The sequence below is a fragment of the Ammospiza caudacuta genome, chromosome 9 (genome assembly GCF_027887145.1).
Source record: "Ammospiza caudacuta isolate bAmmCau1 chromosome 9, bAmmCau1.pri, whole genome shotgun sequence".
NCBI lineage: Eukaryota > Metazoa > Chordata > Aves > Passeriformes > Passerellidae > Ammospiza > Ammospiza caudacuta.
In genome coordinates this window covers 30,438,419-30,453,696 of record NC_080601.1, presented here as the reverse complement: position 1 = coordinate 30,453,696, position 15,278 = coordinate 30,438,419, and the positions used below count along the sequence as shown (strand labels likewise).

The window sequence follows — 15,278 nt, the reverse complement described above, 5'->3', positions numbered from 1 at the left end:
CACACAAGGAAGAAAAAAAAAAGAAGTAGTAGCGGCACCGCATTCGTTGTGCCCTTAAAGGTTTAAAAACCAGATGTAAAATGATTGGTTCGCAAGCTCGTATTTAATACAAATAATAAAGAACCAATGCCTCTGGCAAGGGCTGCTTCAAAATTGCTTCTTTTTTTTTTTTTTAATTTTTAAAATCAGTCTTTAAAACTAAGCTATTGGAACTACATAACAATTATGTATATATATATATTTTTTAAACGCTACAAAGACTTTAAACAGCTGTTGATAAAAATTTTGGCAGAATCATGAGGCTTTTCTCATCTACATATTTAAAAAGGAGAAATTGAAATAAGAATGGGTCAAATATTGACCAATGAACTCGATAAAACATCAACTAATGTAGCCACATGGCACAAATTAAAAACGAAACGGAGAAACAACAACAAACAGTGGACGACAACAAGAAGAAAAAAAAAAAAAAAAGAAAAGGAAAAAAAAAAACGAACCAAAACCCCAAATACCAACAGAATTCAACCCCCCCGAAAGGAAACCGAAAGGGCTAACGAGGCTAAAGCTATTCTAAGGACTTCGTTACAAGGGAGAGCGGCTGGGGCTGTGTCCCCGGCAGCGAGCTGTGGGAATGCAAGGAGGACGTCGAGGGCTGTGCGAGGGATGCGGCGGCGGCCGGCGGGAGGGCGGCCGGCGGGTGGTCCAGGGCCCCATTGGGGCAGCTGGCGGCGGGCAGGGCGCCGGGCTTGCTCGCGGCACTCTCAGCGAGCACGAGCGAGGATGGCGGCGGCATCATCACCAGGTGTGCCAGCGGGTCGGGCTTCAATGACAGCGAGAGGGGTTGCGTTTGTTCAGTCTGTGGTTTCGAGTCTCTGGAGGGGGAGGCGAGCATGGCGGGGGAGGACGGAGGAGAGTCTAGTAAGCTTCCATCTGAAGAGGGTGGGCTGACGCAGCTGCCTTCACCTTGTATGTAGCGAACGCACTTTTTTTTTCTCCTAGAAACAGGGAGAGAGTTTTCCATGAATAAAGGGCAGAGACGCTGATGGAGACAGTCATCTACAGCAAAGAGCCGTCAGCCAGCTACTCTGGGCTCTGCATGGGTGGCATCCTGGCCCCACGTGCCATCCTGGGGGTCTGGCAGGGTGTCCTCAGCACCAAACCCGCTTGGGAATCTCCCCTCGGCTAACAGATTTGGAAAGGATTCACCAATTAATTGTCTCTTCGTCCCTCTCCTCTTCAGGCCGCCTCCTTTCCTTATTTTCATAATCAGAAAACCAGATAAATGGGTTTTGGAGCCCACTGTTCTAATCTACAAACTTTCCTACATGGGAAAAAAATATTAAAAAGTAGTTTAATACTCCTAAAATAAAAACCCTGGATAGCTGATGGTATCTCAAGATGTCCCATAACACTGTCCAACTCAATGGGGCTACAGCTACACCTGCATCGCCTGTGGTGTCATACAGTGCCCTGCCCTTGGGAGGCAAGATCAGCTGCAAACTACTGCTCATTGCTTTCTCCTCTGTTAAGAACCACACCAAATCTAGAAATGTCAGTCAGACAGAAGGGATATATAACAGAAAGAACGAGAGAGAGGGGAAATAAAAACAAAACGAACAAACAAAGCAAACAGAAGAAAAAAACAGGAAAAGAACAGGAAAAACAGAGTATGATCCAAAATAACAAGAATAACTGGTTGTATGGCCTGCAGGTTGTGGCTTTAAATCGACTCAGTTTTACTTTTTGTTTTAGGGGAGAGTGGTAGATTTGGGAAGCTGCTTGTCTGCATTTTGGGGATTTTCCTCTGAGAGGCCATCCATGTAACTCCAGGGTGGGATCCAATTTCAGTAGGTGAAGAGCACGACGACAGGTACAAAGGTGAGGAGCAACATGGATCTTAATTTCACACCAGGGCATGTGAGAGTCTCGCAAGAGCCGCTCATCTTCAAATAAATAAGTGACCCGACAGAGATCTTTTCTCCTCCCTCTGTCCACTGGATAATGTAAAGGAGCAATGAAAACAGATGACAGTTTCACACCATCTCTCTTGCCAAGTATGTGCAGGACAATTCTAGCAGTAGGACAGAAGTAATGAGGCAAACAACCACAGCATCTGGCAGAATGATGCCCAGTGGCCACCTTGACCCTAAGCATGCTGGCTCTTCAGCCCCCTGATCCACAATCACACTTCCCAAGGGAGGTGCTGAAGTGCTGTCACAGCCCAAGGCATAGGACAAAGTCTGTCTAGAGCAGCTCTGCCATGAGAACTTTGGATGCTCAGCTAAGCTGCACAAAGCCACCAACGTGAAGGAGGAGGTTGCTCTCCCTCTCCAGTTGATCACCCCAGCTCTGCAACTCCATCAGAGGGAGTGCCTGAGCGTGGCACAGCAGCTGAGTGTCACCAGGGGACATTCCCCCCTCCAGGAGGTGCCCCAGTTCCGCTGCTGGTCACCAGTGTTCTCCACTAGGTATGGCATTAAACCAAGCTCCACCCTCGAGGCAATGAAATGCTTCTCATTTGCAAAGGAGACCACACTACCTTGATCCTGGAGTTAAAACTATCATCTCCCATAGCCAGGAAGGGAACAACAAACCCAGTACCCCATCTTTCACCAGCTTCAGTGAGGGCCCAGTGCTGTGACATCCCTCAGATTCTGCTCCATGTGCCACATGGCAAGGTAAGGGGTTAGGGCTATTAGAGTTTTAACCATGTTAGCCTGCAGATCAATACATGCTAAAAACTAAAGACGACCATGCATCTTAAATGTTAAAAAGAAAGAAAGAAAGATAGAAGACAGCAAGTGAAGGCTGTAAACCATGCTTTATTAGAGCAACGTTAAAAGACAGGAAAAAAATTAATTTGGTGGGCTCAAAACAGACCTTGTTAATTCTTCTACCATCAACAAACAATACTGGAGATATCTGGCTCTTGGCTAAGGACAGTTCTGCTCTGCTCTCCCCTCTCCTCTCTCACTGCTTCCTACTTTAGCTATGCAGCACTACCAGGGGCACAGTTCCTGTCTGGACCTTCTGTACAGCTCCAGTGGCAAAGCAGGACAGTTAAGCTCCACGAAGCTCACCAATCCTCCTTGTGTAAGGAAAGATGAGCTCTTACAATCTGGAGACTGCAGGACTCCCTTTCCATCCCCAAATTAAAATTACTTGCAAGCAGAGACCCAAGCTCCGCCTGCCTCATTGATGGGGGTCCAAAAGTCCTTTAACTGGACTGCTCTGAACCTACAGGGCAGTAACTTATTGAACTGGAGGCAGTTTGAATCTAGTATGCCAGCCTTTCAGATTTCTTTTTAATATTATTTATGTTCTGTGGCCTGAAAGAAAGAGCTCCCATGGCAAAGCAGCTTTAAACCGGGTTTACCTGACTTTCTGACACTGCAGAGCTAACAACCTTTAAAAAAAAAAAACATTGCTCTGCTACCTGAAGTAATTTTCTTTTGACTAGGATTAAGGGAGCATATTACTTCTTTTGCCAAACTCTTTAATAGTGTGGCCACTCAGTAGTCTGAAAATAATATTTACTTAAATCATGATGGCTCAAGGGGGGAGATATTTCTGCAATCTGTGCCAATCACACCATGGTTACCTGTGCTCATGTACCTGTCAGGGTTAAGTGGGACAAAAGGTCCAGAGGGCAAACCCCCAAACCATGCAAGCCTGATTTTAGCAGACATGAAGACCACCAGGCAGCTCTGGTGAGGGGGAATAAGCAAAAATCTAAGGAACTACTTGTGCCTTAATTTTGCTCTTCAAAAGGTTGGAACAAAAATACTACATATTGCCCCCTCAGAAGCACTAATGCGGATTATTCACTGGTGCATTGCTCTGAAAGTGTTAACTTGCTACCTCAGTAGAGCAAACACAACAGACCTGAAACCACTTTTGCTGCTTTTGAAACTAGCCCTGGAATAACACCAGGAAACCTGTAATGCTGCAATTGCTATGAGTGAAAGCCACAGAAGAGTGCAAGGGTTTATTCAGTTGCTGCGGGCAAAGATGTCTCAGTTTTCACCACAGTAGCAAACTGCACATCTTTAGCACCTACCTAAGGTGTACTACAGAATGCTACCATGCTAGCAAATGCAATGTTATAATGGTTAGGACCAGAACTAGGAGAGAAATGCTCCAATACCTAGTGGTAAAATGCCTCCATGCATGAAAAAACAAAACAAAACAAGAAACCAAACCAAAATAAAAAAAAGCAGCTGACTCTGAATCAGTAATCCAGAACTATCAGCTATACCACTGAAGTTGTCCCTGATGCACTGAAAAGACTTCTGACCAAAATCTGGTATAAGTTAAGAGAGGGTTTATGCTTCACATGTAACCTAAGCACTGTACAGACCAAATAAAAAGTTTCCTTGCTGATAAAATGTAGTTTTAAAAGTATGTTGCTTACTTAAGTAGCCAGGAAAAGATAAAGCAACACAAACACGATGTGCCCCCAGTTCTGGTACTTGGCATGCAGAGCCTGACATGCTTCACATACTCTATCTCTAGACTACACAAATATCTGCTGATAGTGTGCAGCAAAGTAACCACAGAACAGAGCCTAACTAAACACAGCACTGCAGTCCTTGGCTAGCATGAAACTCCTGACACAGTGAAGTAGCTACACAGCTCTTCTGGACTAAACCCTTCTCCCTCCAAGCACTACAGAACTGCTGCTTTCCCAGCTTGTTTAACACATGTCCTGGTACTGATATCTAACACCCAGCACCCCATAATACCATGCCTCAAATGGGACAACACACAACCTGCAGGAGGCATTTCTGGTGCCTCCTCTGGTACACTGACACAAACCACCACCCTCAGTCCTGGACACTAAGCACAGACAAGACTGCGTGCATACACAAAATACGATGGACATCTGAGCTACGTTCTAAATGAGATGGAGCACATGGGACTGGCATGAGTAAGAGGGGAAAATGTGGGAGAGGAATCACTACACACAGAGTGTGGTTTGGGTTGAAATACCTACCATCATAATATTCCAAATTCAAAGACTGCTTGTATCAGAATAAAGAAACAACAAATTTAACCAAATGCGATCATATAAGGAAAAAGGAATGAGAAAAGAACTACTCGGTATCCCTCCACCAAGAAAGAAGTACGTACTGAGTTACACATGGAATTAAACTCCAGTAGAACATGGGCTGCCGGAATTTGGGCTCTCTGATGTCTTTCAACTCCTTTTAATGCTGAAAACTGTGCTACTAAAGTTGTAATTAGTTTTGTCTAGAGCTCAGACGTTTACAGCTCACTTGTTGGGATAAAATTTAAGAAAAAATATATTTTTGGGATTAGGAAAAAAGATTTCGGATAATTTAAAAAATTATATCTACATAAACCTTACAGAGGCATAGTAGCCAACAGGTAGCTGTTTTAATTTTTCAGATAATACCAAAAGATACAATATAAGCTGTAAACACTGGCTTTTACATCTCGAATAACAAAAAAACCACTAGTACTGCAGATCCCAGAACCTTTTTTAAAAAGCTTCTGCAGGTAGGGGACATAGACCCAAATGAAAGATAAAATATAAATGTCCACCTAAACATTAATTTCGCTGACAATCTGGAAAAAATGGCAAAAAATCGCCAAAAAAAAAAGCCAGGTTTAAGGACTTTGAGTTTTCTTGTTCCCAGTTCTACCACCAGGGAGAGGTTATTGGTAAAGAAAGAGAGAAAATGGCATTAAATTAGCAAGAAATTCCAAAGATCAAAGATTATTAGCAATTGATGCTGTGGGAGAGAGAAAGGTGGGGAGTGGGGAAAAAAGATTAAAAAAATAAAATCACACAAATGCACTAAGAGGACAGATTGCTTTTATTTCCCCAAAGGCCTAATGGGTAGTTTTATACCTGCATGGTTTGCACCATAAACTCTGTCGGTCAAGCCCGAACAATGCCCGACACTTCTTTGGAGTATTTGCATCTGTTAGCATAAGGTAAACACAAAAAATACAACACAATGGTGGATAGAGCTCATTTGGTCTGCGTCATCTCAGCTACAGCTACGTTCAGCTTGCAATCACCTCCGCTTTATTTGGTAATCTCCCCTCGTACCAAGGGCAGGAAGGAAAACAGGACTTTCACAATGAGCCAAAGGAAAACCAAAAAAAAAAATCTCCGACACAGCCACGAGCCTGTGTGGTGTGGGTACCGCACTCGGTGCCGCGTTATCAAGGGCTTTGGGAGCCACTGTCCTTGGGTGGAGGCTTGGAAGGCAGGAGCGTGGTTGGGCCACGGATCAGATGGGCTTAAGGTTGATGCTGTTTTACAGTGGGTTTTTGGCTAGCAGCAGCAAAGAGGAAGGCAAAAAAAAAAAAAAACCAACCAACCAACAAAGGAAAAAAAAAAAAAGCAAAACCCTTTCGGAGAGATGATTACTGATGGCAGTGTCCCACTCCCTTGTGTCTTCTAGATCACAATACAGAGCTACAAAGCAACAAGGCAGGAAAAAAAAGGGGAAAGTACCAAATAAACCAGCTGCAAATCAGCCATAGCGAGTCTGGGAAAACTATACACACCTGCAGGGGCCGCACCAGTTATTCTGTTGATCAAGGCCAAAGCGCGCTCGGCATTTCTTAGGAGCGCTCAGGTCTGAATGAGTTCAAGAAAAGCGAGCAGAAAAGGGAGAGAGGAAAAAAAGAAAAGGGGAGAGGGGGGAGTGAGAGAGAGAGGAAGAGAGAAAAGGGGAGAAAAAAGAGAAAGGTAAAAATAAGGAAAAAATAAAAATAAAAAAGGGAATAAAAATCAATGTCCTTGTTATTAATTGCAAATATTGACTTTTGATTTAAAAGTTAAAAAAAGTGATAATTACATTTTTATTCAACTCTTGAGATTAGCTGTTGCAATTAAAGCTGCAGTATCCCTTTATAAAGGACTGTTTCTTTCCCTTTTAAGAGAGCAGGTAGAGGAAAGTCTTTGTGGTTGGTCTAGCAGGATGTTTCAGGCAAGATTGATTTGGGCTGGGGTTTCTTTTTTGTTTGTTTTTTTTTTTTTTTAAGAGGGGGGGAAAAGGAAGAAAAGAAGCTGAGTATGGAAGTTAGATCCTGAACATGCTTTTTTCTTCAACTCAGATACAAAATAAGAGAAAAAAAAAAAAGAAAGGAAAAAAAAGAAATTATATCTCCTGGGATAATGCAGCTTTTGGAATAACATTCAATTTACTTGTTTTCATTAATTTGTATTTAAAAGAATGGATAAGAATAAGCAGACTGCGGAATGAGTATGTTAGTATCAGCCAGAAAATAAAATGTAAAGCATGGCAAGGTGCTGAGTTAGTACAGCTAGTGAATTGCAATGAACAGGCTTGAGCAGAAAGGAAAAAAAAAGATACAAAACTAAAATAATAATAAAAAATGCGTATGCATGCTAATGTGAGAAGACTTAGTGGGAGCCATGAAAAATGCCATTAGATTAAGGAGGTTCATTACTGACTTGCTTCCATTCTTTATCAGTCTCTTTAAAGAAATACTGCATATTCAATTTGCACAGTTAGTACAACTCTTGCGTTATTTTTACTGTATTACTGTTTTAATAGCAATTGTTACAAAAACAAAAAACAAAATTAAAAAATACTATCAAACATAATAGATATAAAGATATATAGATAATAAATACTATCAAAACGTGTGGATGGTATTTTTTTCTTAATGTCATAAGTGTTTAATGTTAAAATCTATAATGGCAGGAAAAAAAATTAAAAAGCAGTTTATAAACTATTTTAAATGACTCAAAATGACGTTAGCACCTGTAATCGGAGGAAGTGAAAGGCAAGGATTTAGGAAACATTCGCTGTGTTCTGAAAAAAAAGAACAAATTATACAAAGGCTTCAAAAAAACTAAGTTAGGGCTTCTTCAAGATCGACTATGAGATTGCCTATGCAGTATTTCTAATTTCCTATATAGAATGGCAAACCTCCTTAATTTAAGATGGGTGCGATTTACCACTGTAAGGCATGCATCAGGACATCCAGGGACAGCCCAAATTAACAGCGCACGCACACGGACACGCACACACGCGCGCGCGGGAAGCGCACGGCTGATAAACCACGGCCCAGGCATTCCAGCTACGGCTCTGCGCTACGGCCTCGGCAGCCACGCGGACAAACCCGGCCGTGCTGCGCGAGGAGGAGGAGGCTCTGACATGCAATGGCTGGGTTACTAGGTTTAGAAGGGCGGTAACGCGGGAATTATTGGAGTGCATTTAAAAAAAAAAGCTGTCTAGCATAGGGACTGGCTCCCCTGAGGCCAGGAGACCTGTGCCCACCTCCCCCGTACCTACAAGGGTCACACCAGGACTGCCACACTTTTACTAAGCAAGAGGTTTAGACTTATCTTTACTTACCATTGGTCTCTCCTGGCTGCTTATCCCTTTTCCTCTTCTTCTTCTTTCCCTGCAGAAAACATACACAAAGGAGAAGGATTAGAATTAAGCCCCAAAGAAGTGTCCTTACAAGAGGGCACGGAGTAATGAGGCTGCAGCTGGAGCAGGAAGCTCCCAAGGGGGAGCACTGAAGTGTGACACTAGCTCACCCCCTGTGCAGGGAACTTTGGGGGGTCCCAAGGAGATACTGCACCCCAGGATTGACTCTGCCTGCCCACCCAGTGACTTTTCAGACAGCTTCACTGCTGCCTACCCAGTGACTTTTCAGACAGCCTCACTGCTGCCCACCCAGTGCAAACAGCCGCCAAGGCCATCGGCAGCTGAGATGAGGGCAGAATGATTTGCAAGATGCTGCTTTTGAGCTAAGATCATCACAAAGCCAAAAACATCTCACATGTGTACGCTCCTGCATGCAGAAGTTTCAGAAATCATTTGTGGTCATGTACTGGTGGGACAGGGAGGGGAAGGAGAGGGAGAATAGAGAGGGGAGAGTGAGGTCAGACTGAGCTCCTGGAGTTCCGCAGCACTAAACCCCAAGCATTCAAGCAGACAAGGAAGTCCACAGTAATGACTGTATCCTAACCTGCAGTTTTAAAGTTGCACTGACAACCTAGAAAGCAATGCCAGGACAAGAAAAAAAAAATCCAGACATAGCCAAGACCCTTCCCACATTTTCTTCTATCACAAGGAAACAACCAGTAATATTTTGCTAAACTCTATCCCTTTCCCAAATGCTGCACCACAAGATGATGAAATTTGTTGCAGTTTTTGACTGGAGGGGGAAAAGCCTGTTCTGTTTCTCTCCAAAAGTGTGGGAGAGGACAACTGGGAGCCCAGCTTCTGTGGAAAAACAGTAATTGCTTTCCAATAGAAAAAATATGAAGTAATAAGCACAGCTCAAAAGAGAAAAGCTATTTTTCCAAGAAAACTCCTCTAACAGTGAGGTACAGGGTTTGGAGACTAGTACAACAAGGCCAGTGTAGGCAACAGAGTAATTTCATTTTCACAGCTCTCCAAATGCTAAAAGCAACAGCTTTAGGCCAGCAATGTCAGCTGTGAACAGCACAAAAATTCCTGGCTTTGAAGACATGGTAGCAAGTGCAGTTGGTGAGAAGACCTCAGAGCAGCAGTCCCTTGTGGTCAAGGGGCAACAAACATATCTTGGAAGGACGAATCTCACAGAACTTTTGAAGGGTTGGATGTATCTGGGAAACCCAAGAGGTTCTCCCCCACAGTGGGCATCTATCTCAGTAGATGGATTCCAGATACACGGTTAAGATGGACTTCAGCGTGGCACATGCACACTTGGGATGCTCCCTATGATAGATTTCCTGGAATGTATTAGTAAAAAATTCCTCCAACGTGAATGTAGGACATTGATCTGTCATTGTCCTGTTTTTCCTCCACAAAGCTGGCCTTGAGGAACAGGGTTTCTGCACTCATTCCCCGTGCTTGCTCAGGGTTGTAAACTGCCATCCTGTTGTCCAGGTTTATGAGATTTTTCTGGAGATAGAAATAGCAGTGTGAACTGTCCACCTCAAAGGAACTTTAAACAGCAGGCACATAATCCTGCAGCCTCATTGCTGATGACAAATAATCTCTGACACTTCTGAGGTAATTTTTTGGGATATGGAAGTTGTCAGTTGCTAGAGCAGCCATAAGTCTAACGTGATAGGCAGATAAGGCAGACCAGCATTGCTCCCAAAGCTCCCTGAGAACAGAATAGGGAAAAGCATGGTATCTTGAAATCCATGTATCACATAAAGATGCAAGAGGCTCAGACTCTTCTCCATCTATATTGATCTAGATTGACAGTAACTCTGCAAAAAATCACTGAATTTTTTCCAGTTTTCAACAGTGTAACCAAAACTAGACAACTGCCTCAAGATCATAAGCCTGACTTTTATTTAAGCTCAAGGAGGCCACTGGCATAATTAACGGACTGCATCTGTGGCAAATTTGCTTAATTTTTGCAGTACATTTGGGAATTCAAGGGCTATTTCAATTTGAGACCTTATAACTTCTTCACTCGAGGGCCAGCCAGAACAAAGGTCAGGAGTCACCTGCCTTTCACAAGCTCTTCAAGCCAGGTATTAAAGTACTGTAATGCCATTAGGGAGCAATCTGTTAAAAACAGCTGATCTACAGGAATGTCAGCCAGGGACCAGGAATTTCTCGTTCTTTTTCAACACAAACTTTTAAAACTCTTCCTTCCTAACAAAGAATGGACACATGTCACATCAACTTCTTTACACCCTTTTCAAAGCATCAGGGAGAAGAATAATCTGGTTTGCTTGTTTAATTTCTGGGCTACAAGAGGACATTAGACTATGTAGCTAAATTAATATGGATTTAAGGAAATAACTGTGGCGGCAGTTTTTCAAGTGCTCTGCAGAAGGCACCATTTTTTCTTTGTCTAAGATTATTCTCCCAAGACTTCAGCAGATTGTAACATTTTCTGTTGTCATACTATACAAATTTTTATGCTGCGAGTAAATATGGATTAAATACCTGCTAACAATTTTGATAGCTCCCTCTCCAGTGCCAAGCTAAGATGGGTTTTGATAGGTCTGCAGAGTTCTTGGGTACTAATTTTCTAGACAAGTAGTGGGTGAGGTGACTGGACCCTTACATACTTCTGAGTCCAGCACTCAGCACTGCTAAACATCTCACATCAGATCTCAGGAAGAGCCAACGTGCCTTGTGACACCAACAAGGCATGAGGCTGAAAGCTGCATTTCCTGAATGCACTGCTCCTGTCTCTGAAGACTTGGGCTATAGCTGGCCTTATCCCTGAGCCTGATGTGAGGTGCTTAACAATTTAACCACTTCAAGCAGCCCAAAGTCGCTCCCCTGCTAGATGTGTGAAAGGCTCAAGACCCTAAAAACGGCTGAGGGAGGAGGGGCACTCAGGAGAGCTGTGAATGGACCAGGAGAGGAGACATAAATAAATCCTGCGGATGATGCAAAGGTACCACGCTCTCCTCAGGCAGGAAGGTTCCCCCTGAAGGTCACCTGGGGGTACAGCATCAAGCCGCTGGGAAAGCACCGGCTTTCTCATCCTGTCCTTTTTAGCTTGAGAAGAAAGGGTTTCTCAGTGTTCACACAGTGAGGACAAAAGTAAAAGGTCCTAAACACTGAGGCTTTGTACATGCCCATCTGTCGGTGGCACAGGCACTGTGCAGAATGAGCATTCCCGAAACCTCAGTCGAGCCCAGACTCCCTTTTGAACACCCAAGACGATGATACTGCACAGTGCTGAGCAACTACCTCGAGCCTATGGTCTGACAGCCTCAGGCCAGACTGTGCTGAAAAGGGAAGGAAAATGTGCTAAGCAGGAGCTGTGCCTCATCAGACTTAAAAAGGTCTCCTCTGAGGGGCACGGGATCAAGAATATTCTGAACTAGAAGGACAATTGAGCACGCACAGGTATACCTGTAATGACCAAGGAGGGAGAGCTGAGCCCGGTGAAAAGACAAAATTATCAAGAAGACAGAAGGATTTGAAAAATTGTCCCTAAGTACATATTGCTAAATAAGTGAGCATGTGTATTCTCCACCACTGAAATGGCAGAAGAGTGTAAAGAGCTGCTGCTGCTTGTCCTGGCTTCACTGCAGACTCTGAACAGGCTTCCTCCCACCCATACATTTAAAAATGCAGATTCACAGAGGCAAGTATTGTCATATACAGCAAAACAGAATATTTCTGGTAAAACAGGCAGTGATTTTGATGAGGATGGAAAAGACAGACTTCAGCAAAACTGTAAGGTGTAACTCTATTCAAAACTGGCATCAATCTTAGAGCTGTTGGTCCCCAAACCTGCAGGGAAGTGTGACTAGAAGGCAGAGAACAGGGTTTATTACAGAATTACAGACCTTGAGAGTTTTAGGTGATTTTTATTTAACTTTAAAAAAAAATAAAGATGCTGCTATAATCCTATTAAAAAGGGTTTAGAGCTCTCACCAATCCACAAATCTGTCAAGAATTTATGGGCTTAGGCTTGCAAACACTTATTACCATCTGCACCACTTACCCTTCATGGAAGGAGCTATTTAGTATAAGGGTTATAAAGCTGCCCTTATGCTTTTTAACAGACAAAAAATAGTAGCTAGCACTTTTAACTCAAAAACAGGCTTTCTGAAAAGTAGGGGGAAGAATCAATTTTAAAACAATCCATGAATTGATCATGAATTCCAATATATTTTTTAAAAAATTAGGAGGGTGGGGGGGGGAAAAGAAAGGTAATATGGGTATGAAAAATAAAACATAAACAAAATACACAACTATGGAGTGTGGAATAATTCATTTAACCACTTGAGAGTAAGACTTTCAGAAATATAATGCTTTTGGTTTTGCCAGTCCTTCTCTGAAGCTAGGATAAGTCATTCTTCCACTTCCCACTACACTCTCACACACATAAGCACAATACACTAATTATTTATCTCTTTTGGTGGAAAGGAGAGGAGCAAACAAGGGGCATTTTAAATTTCGTTTTAAAAAATGAAATTCAAAATGACCAGCAAACCAAACAGCATTTCCAGATGCTGGTAAAAGTGAAGGGAAGACTTTTTTCACAGAGCTCTACTGTTATCCTCAAATTCTAACCCCACACTAGTCCCAGCCAGGAAGCCTCTTCCAAGTGGGAATTACCCCCCAGCAGTTTCAGTATCACCAAGGGAAGTGCCTGTTGTCGTTACCACATTGGGGTCCTGAGACTTTCCATGCAGTGCTTGTGTGCAATGCATGGTCATAGCTCAGCAGGTCACACAGACATTTCTACAAGCTCTACTACTCAAAGTTTCCACCCACATAGGAACCTACATAGTTATCCCGTGCAGACCAGCCCGGGTACAGCTGCATGTGAAGCTGTCGCTCCTTCCTTGCTAGTTCATAGTATTTCGCTTGCTCTTCTCTGGATAACGCGTGCCACTGGGGTGGAGAAAAGACAAAAAGACAAAATAAAAAGCACTAGTGGTTGGGGGTTTTTTAAAGCATATTAACAGCAAAGTGTGTTATTTATACATATAGATACAGTTAAAATTGATTTTCACAAAAAAGAGGCATGCTGACATTCATATTTTATTTACAGCTCTAGATTATAACTGCAGTTAAATGAACTGAACCACAACTAATCATTTACATGCACTCAACCCCTTTGTCTCCTGTTGAGAGAGGAGAATTAAGAAATCTAAACAAAAACAAGACAGCAGGGAAGATGGTCCAGAAGCTGAACCACTTGTCCTGAGCCAGAACTCAGTTCCAGCTTTGGAGGTGTCTCCCCCACCGGCACTTCCTCTCCTCTTTTAGCTCTCACAGGTGCTGATACTGGTGCTGTACTCAAAGGTTTTTCATTTCCCATTTACTTTTCTGCCTATCTTAGGCCAAAATAAAAATCTTAAGATTTTTTCATCAGCCGGTCATGGAAATGATACTGAAATAACACTGCTGTTAATTAACTTCTCCTCTTCCCCATGAATGACCCCACTGGCAAGAAGTGCCTGCAAAAACTAAAAAACAAAGGCCTTTGATTTAGCAATTCCCCTATCCATTTTCACAATGGCAGAAAAACACAGGGATTCAGAAGGTGTGAATCCTCCCCAGTTTCAGGCCCTGCTTGTGCCTGTCCCTTGTTACCTACCCTTCGACCGAGGATTTGGTTGATGGCTGCGCTCTCTTTCAATGTGCATTCTGCTACAACTTTTGCTCTCATTTCCTTCATATACAACATAAATGCATTAAGAGGTTTCTTTATGTGTGGCTTCTTTTTCTCTTCTTCTTTTTTGGAGTCCTGATGTTTTCTGAAGAGTAAAGATAGAACAGACAGAGACTTCACAGTGAGAACCCCTTGTGAGTTTATTAAATTAATCCCCTCATTCTCTCTAGCAACAATCCTCGGCAATCTCTAGGAAGAGGACCAGAAGGTTCTCTAGACCCTTCACCCTGGCTGCTGTATGGCAACAGTCTTAAAAGCACTACAAGAAAACTCACCTCACGTTTATGCAACACCACCAAGTACCCTCTGAGCCCCTACAAGAATCTTGGAAGGACATGGGCCCCAGAAAAATGGGCTTACAGGGAGAGCTTGAGCATGACAGTAGAGGCAATAATTACACCTCTTTATCAATGGGCTCTCGTCAGTGCAAACCTAAACTTGATACCAGCTCTCTGAAGCTTTGAAGAAGCCATTTATGCTTAGTTTTTTTGTCTCCTGTGGTGCATCTGTTATCTCAAGGCTTCAAACTAGACACTGAGTAATAGAGAAACTAGTCAAGAAACTTGAATCTCAATCAAGAAAATTCCACTTCTTCGTTGAAACAGGTGAAATTAGTAACTAATTGCCTATGACATTTCACAGCAAAAAACATCACAAACCCAAGCCTTTTTACAAGCCACACATGCACAGGGGATGCTTTGAGTATCCCAAAGAGAAGACAGGGGAAGCAACAACTTACGAGCTGTGGAGTGAGCCGACGTCGCTCTGGGAAGATTCCTGTTTGACTGTTGGTGTGACTATGGCCGGATGAGGAATTCCAGTTGTGTGTAAACTATGGTGTGGCGGGACCATGTGTGGAGGAAACCTAGAGGAGAGAAAGCTGTGTAAATTGTCAGAATAAAAATGAATGAATGGGGAGGGATGTGTACACACATTAATAAAATAAAAAAAAAACAACTGGCATATAACAAGCACATGACAGCTAGACAAAGCATATGAAAGCTGGCAGCATTAATTAGCAATAAATTAAACATAATGACTCTTCTAATGTCATTAAAGCCAATCTTCCCCTTCATTATCATTACTGACACGAGACATCATGATTTTTAACATTAACAAAAGGCGAATTCAACTGGATGAACTTGCATGAAGGTGGA

General features: G+C 42.8%; 1 protein-coding gene across 9 annotated transcripts in view; it reads right to left on the bottom strand.

Annotated features, from left to right (window-relative positions):
• Positions 1-509: 509 nt before the first annotated feature.
• Positions 510-15,278, bottom strand: part of TCF7L2 (transcription factor 7 like 2) — a 168,194-nt gene continuing 153,425 nt past the window's right edge. For 2 of the 9 annotated variants that reach the window (XM_058810070.1, XM_058810072.1), the window contains exons 8-13: positions 14,861-14,986; positions 14,047-14,206; positions 13,230-13,337; positions 8,370-8,418; positions 7,773-7,823; positions 684-995 (exon numbers count right to left, since the gene is read on the bottom strand). In XM_058810070.1, coding sequence (XP_058666053.1) covers positions 916-995; positions 7,773-7,823; positions 8,370-8,418; positions 13,230-13,337; positions 14,047-14,206; positions 14,861-14,986 — 574 coding nt within the window. In that variant the 3' untranslated portion in view covers positions 684-915. Of the gene's footprint in view, positions 996-5,878; positions 5,952-6,546; positions 6,620-7,772; positions 7,824-8,369; positions 8,419-13,229; positions 13,338-14,046; positions 14,207-14,860; positions 15,002-15,278 lie in introns of all 9 variants that reach the window. The other 7 variants (XM_058810068.1, XM_058810069.1, XM_058810063.1 and 4 more) reach the window with 6 other exon arrangements.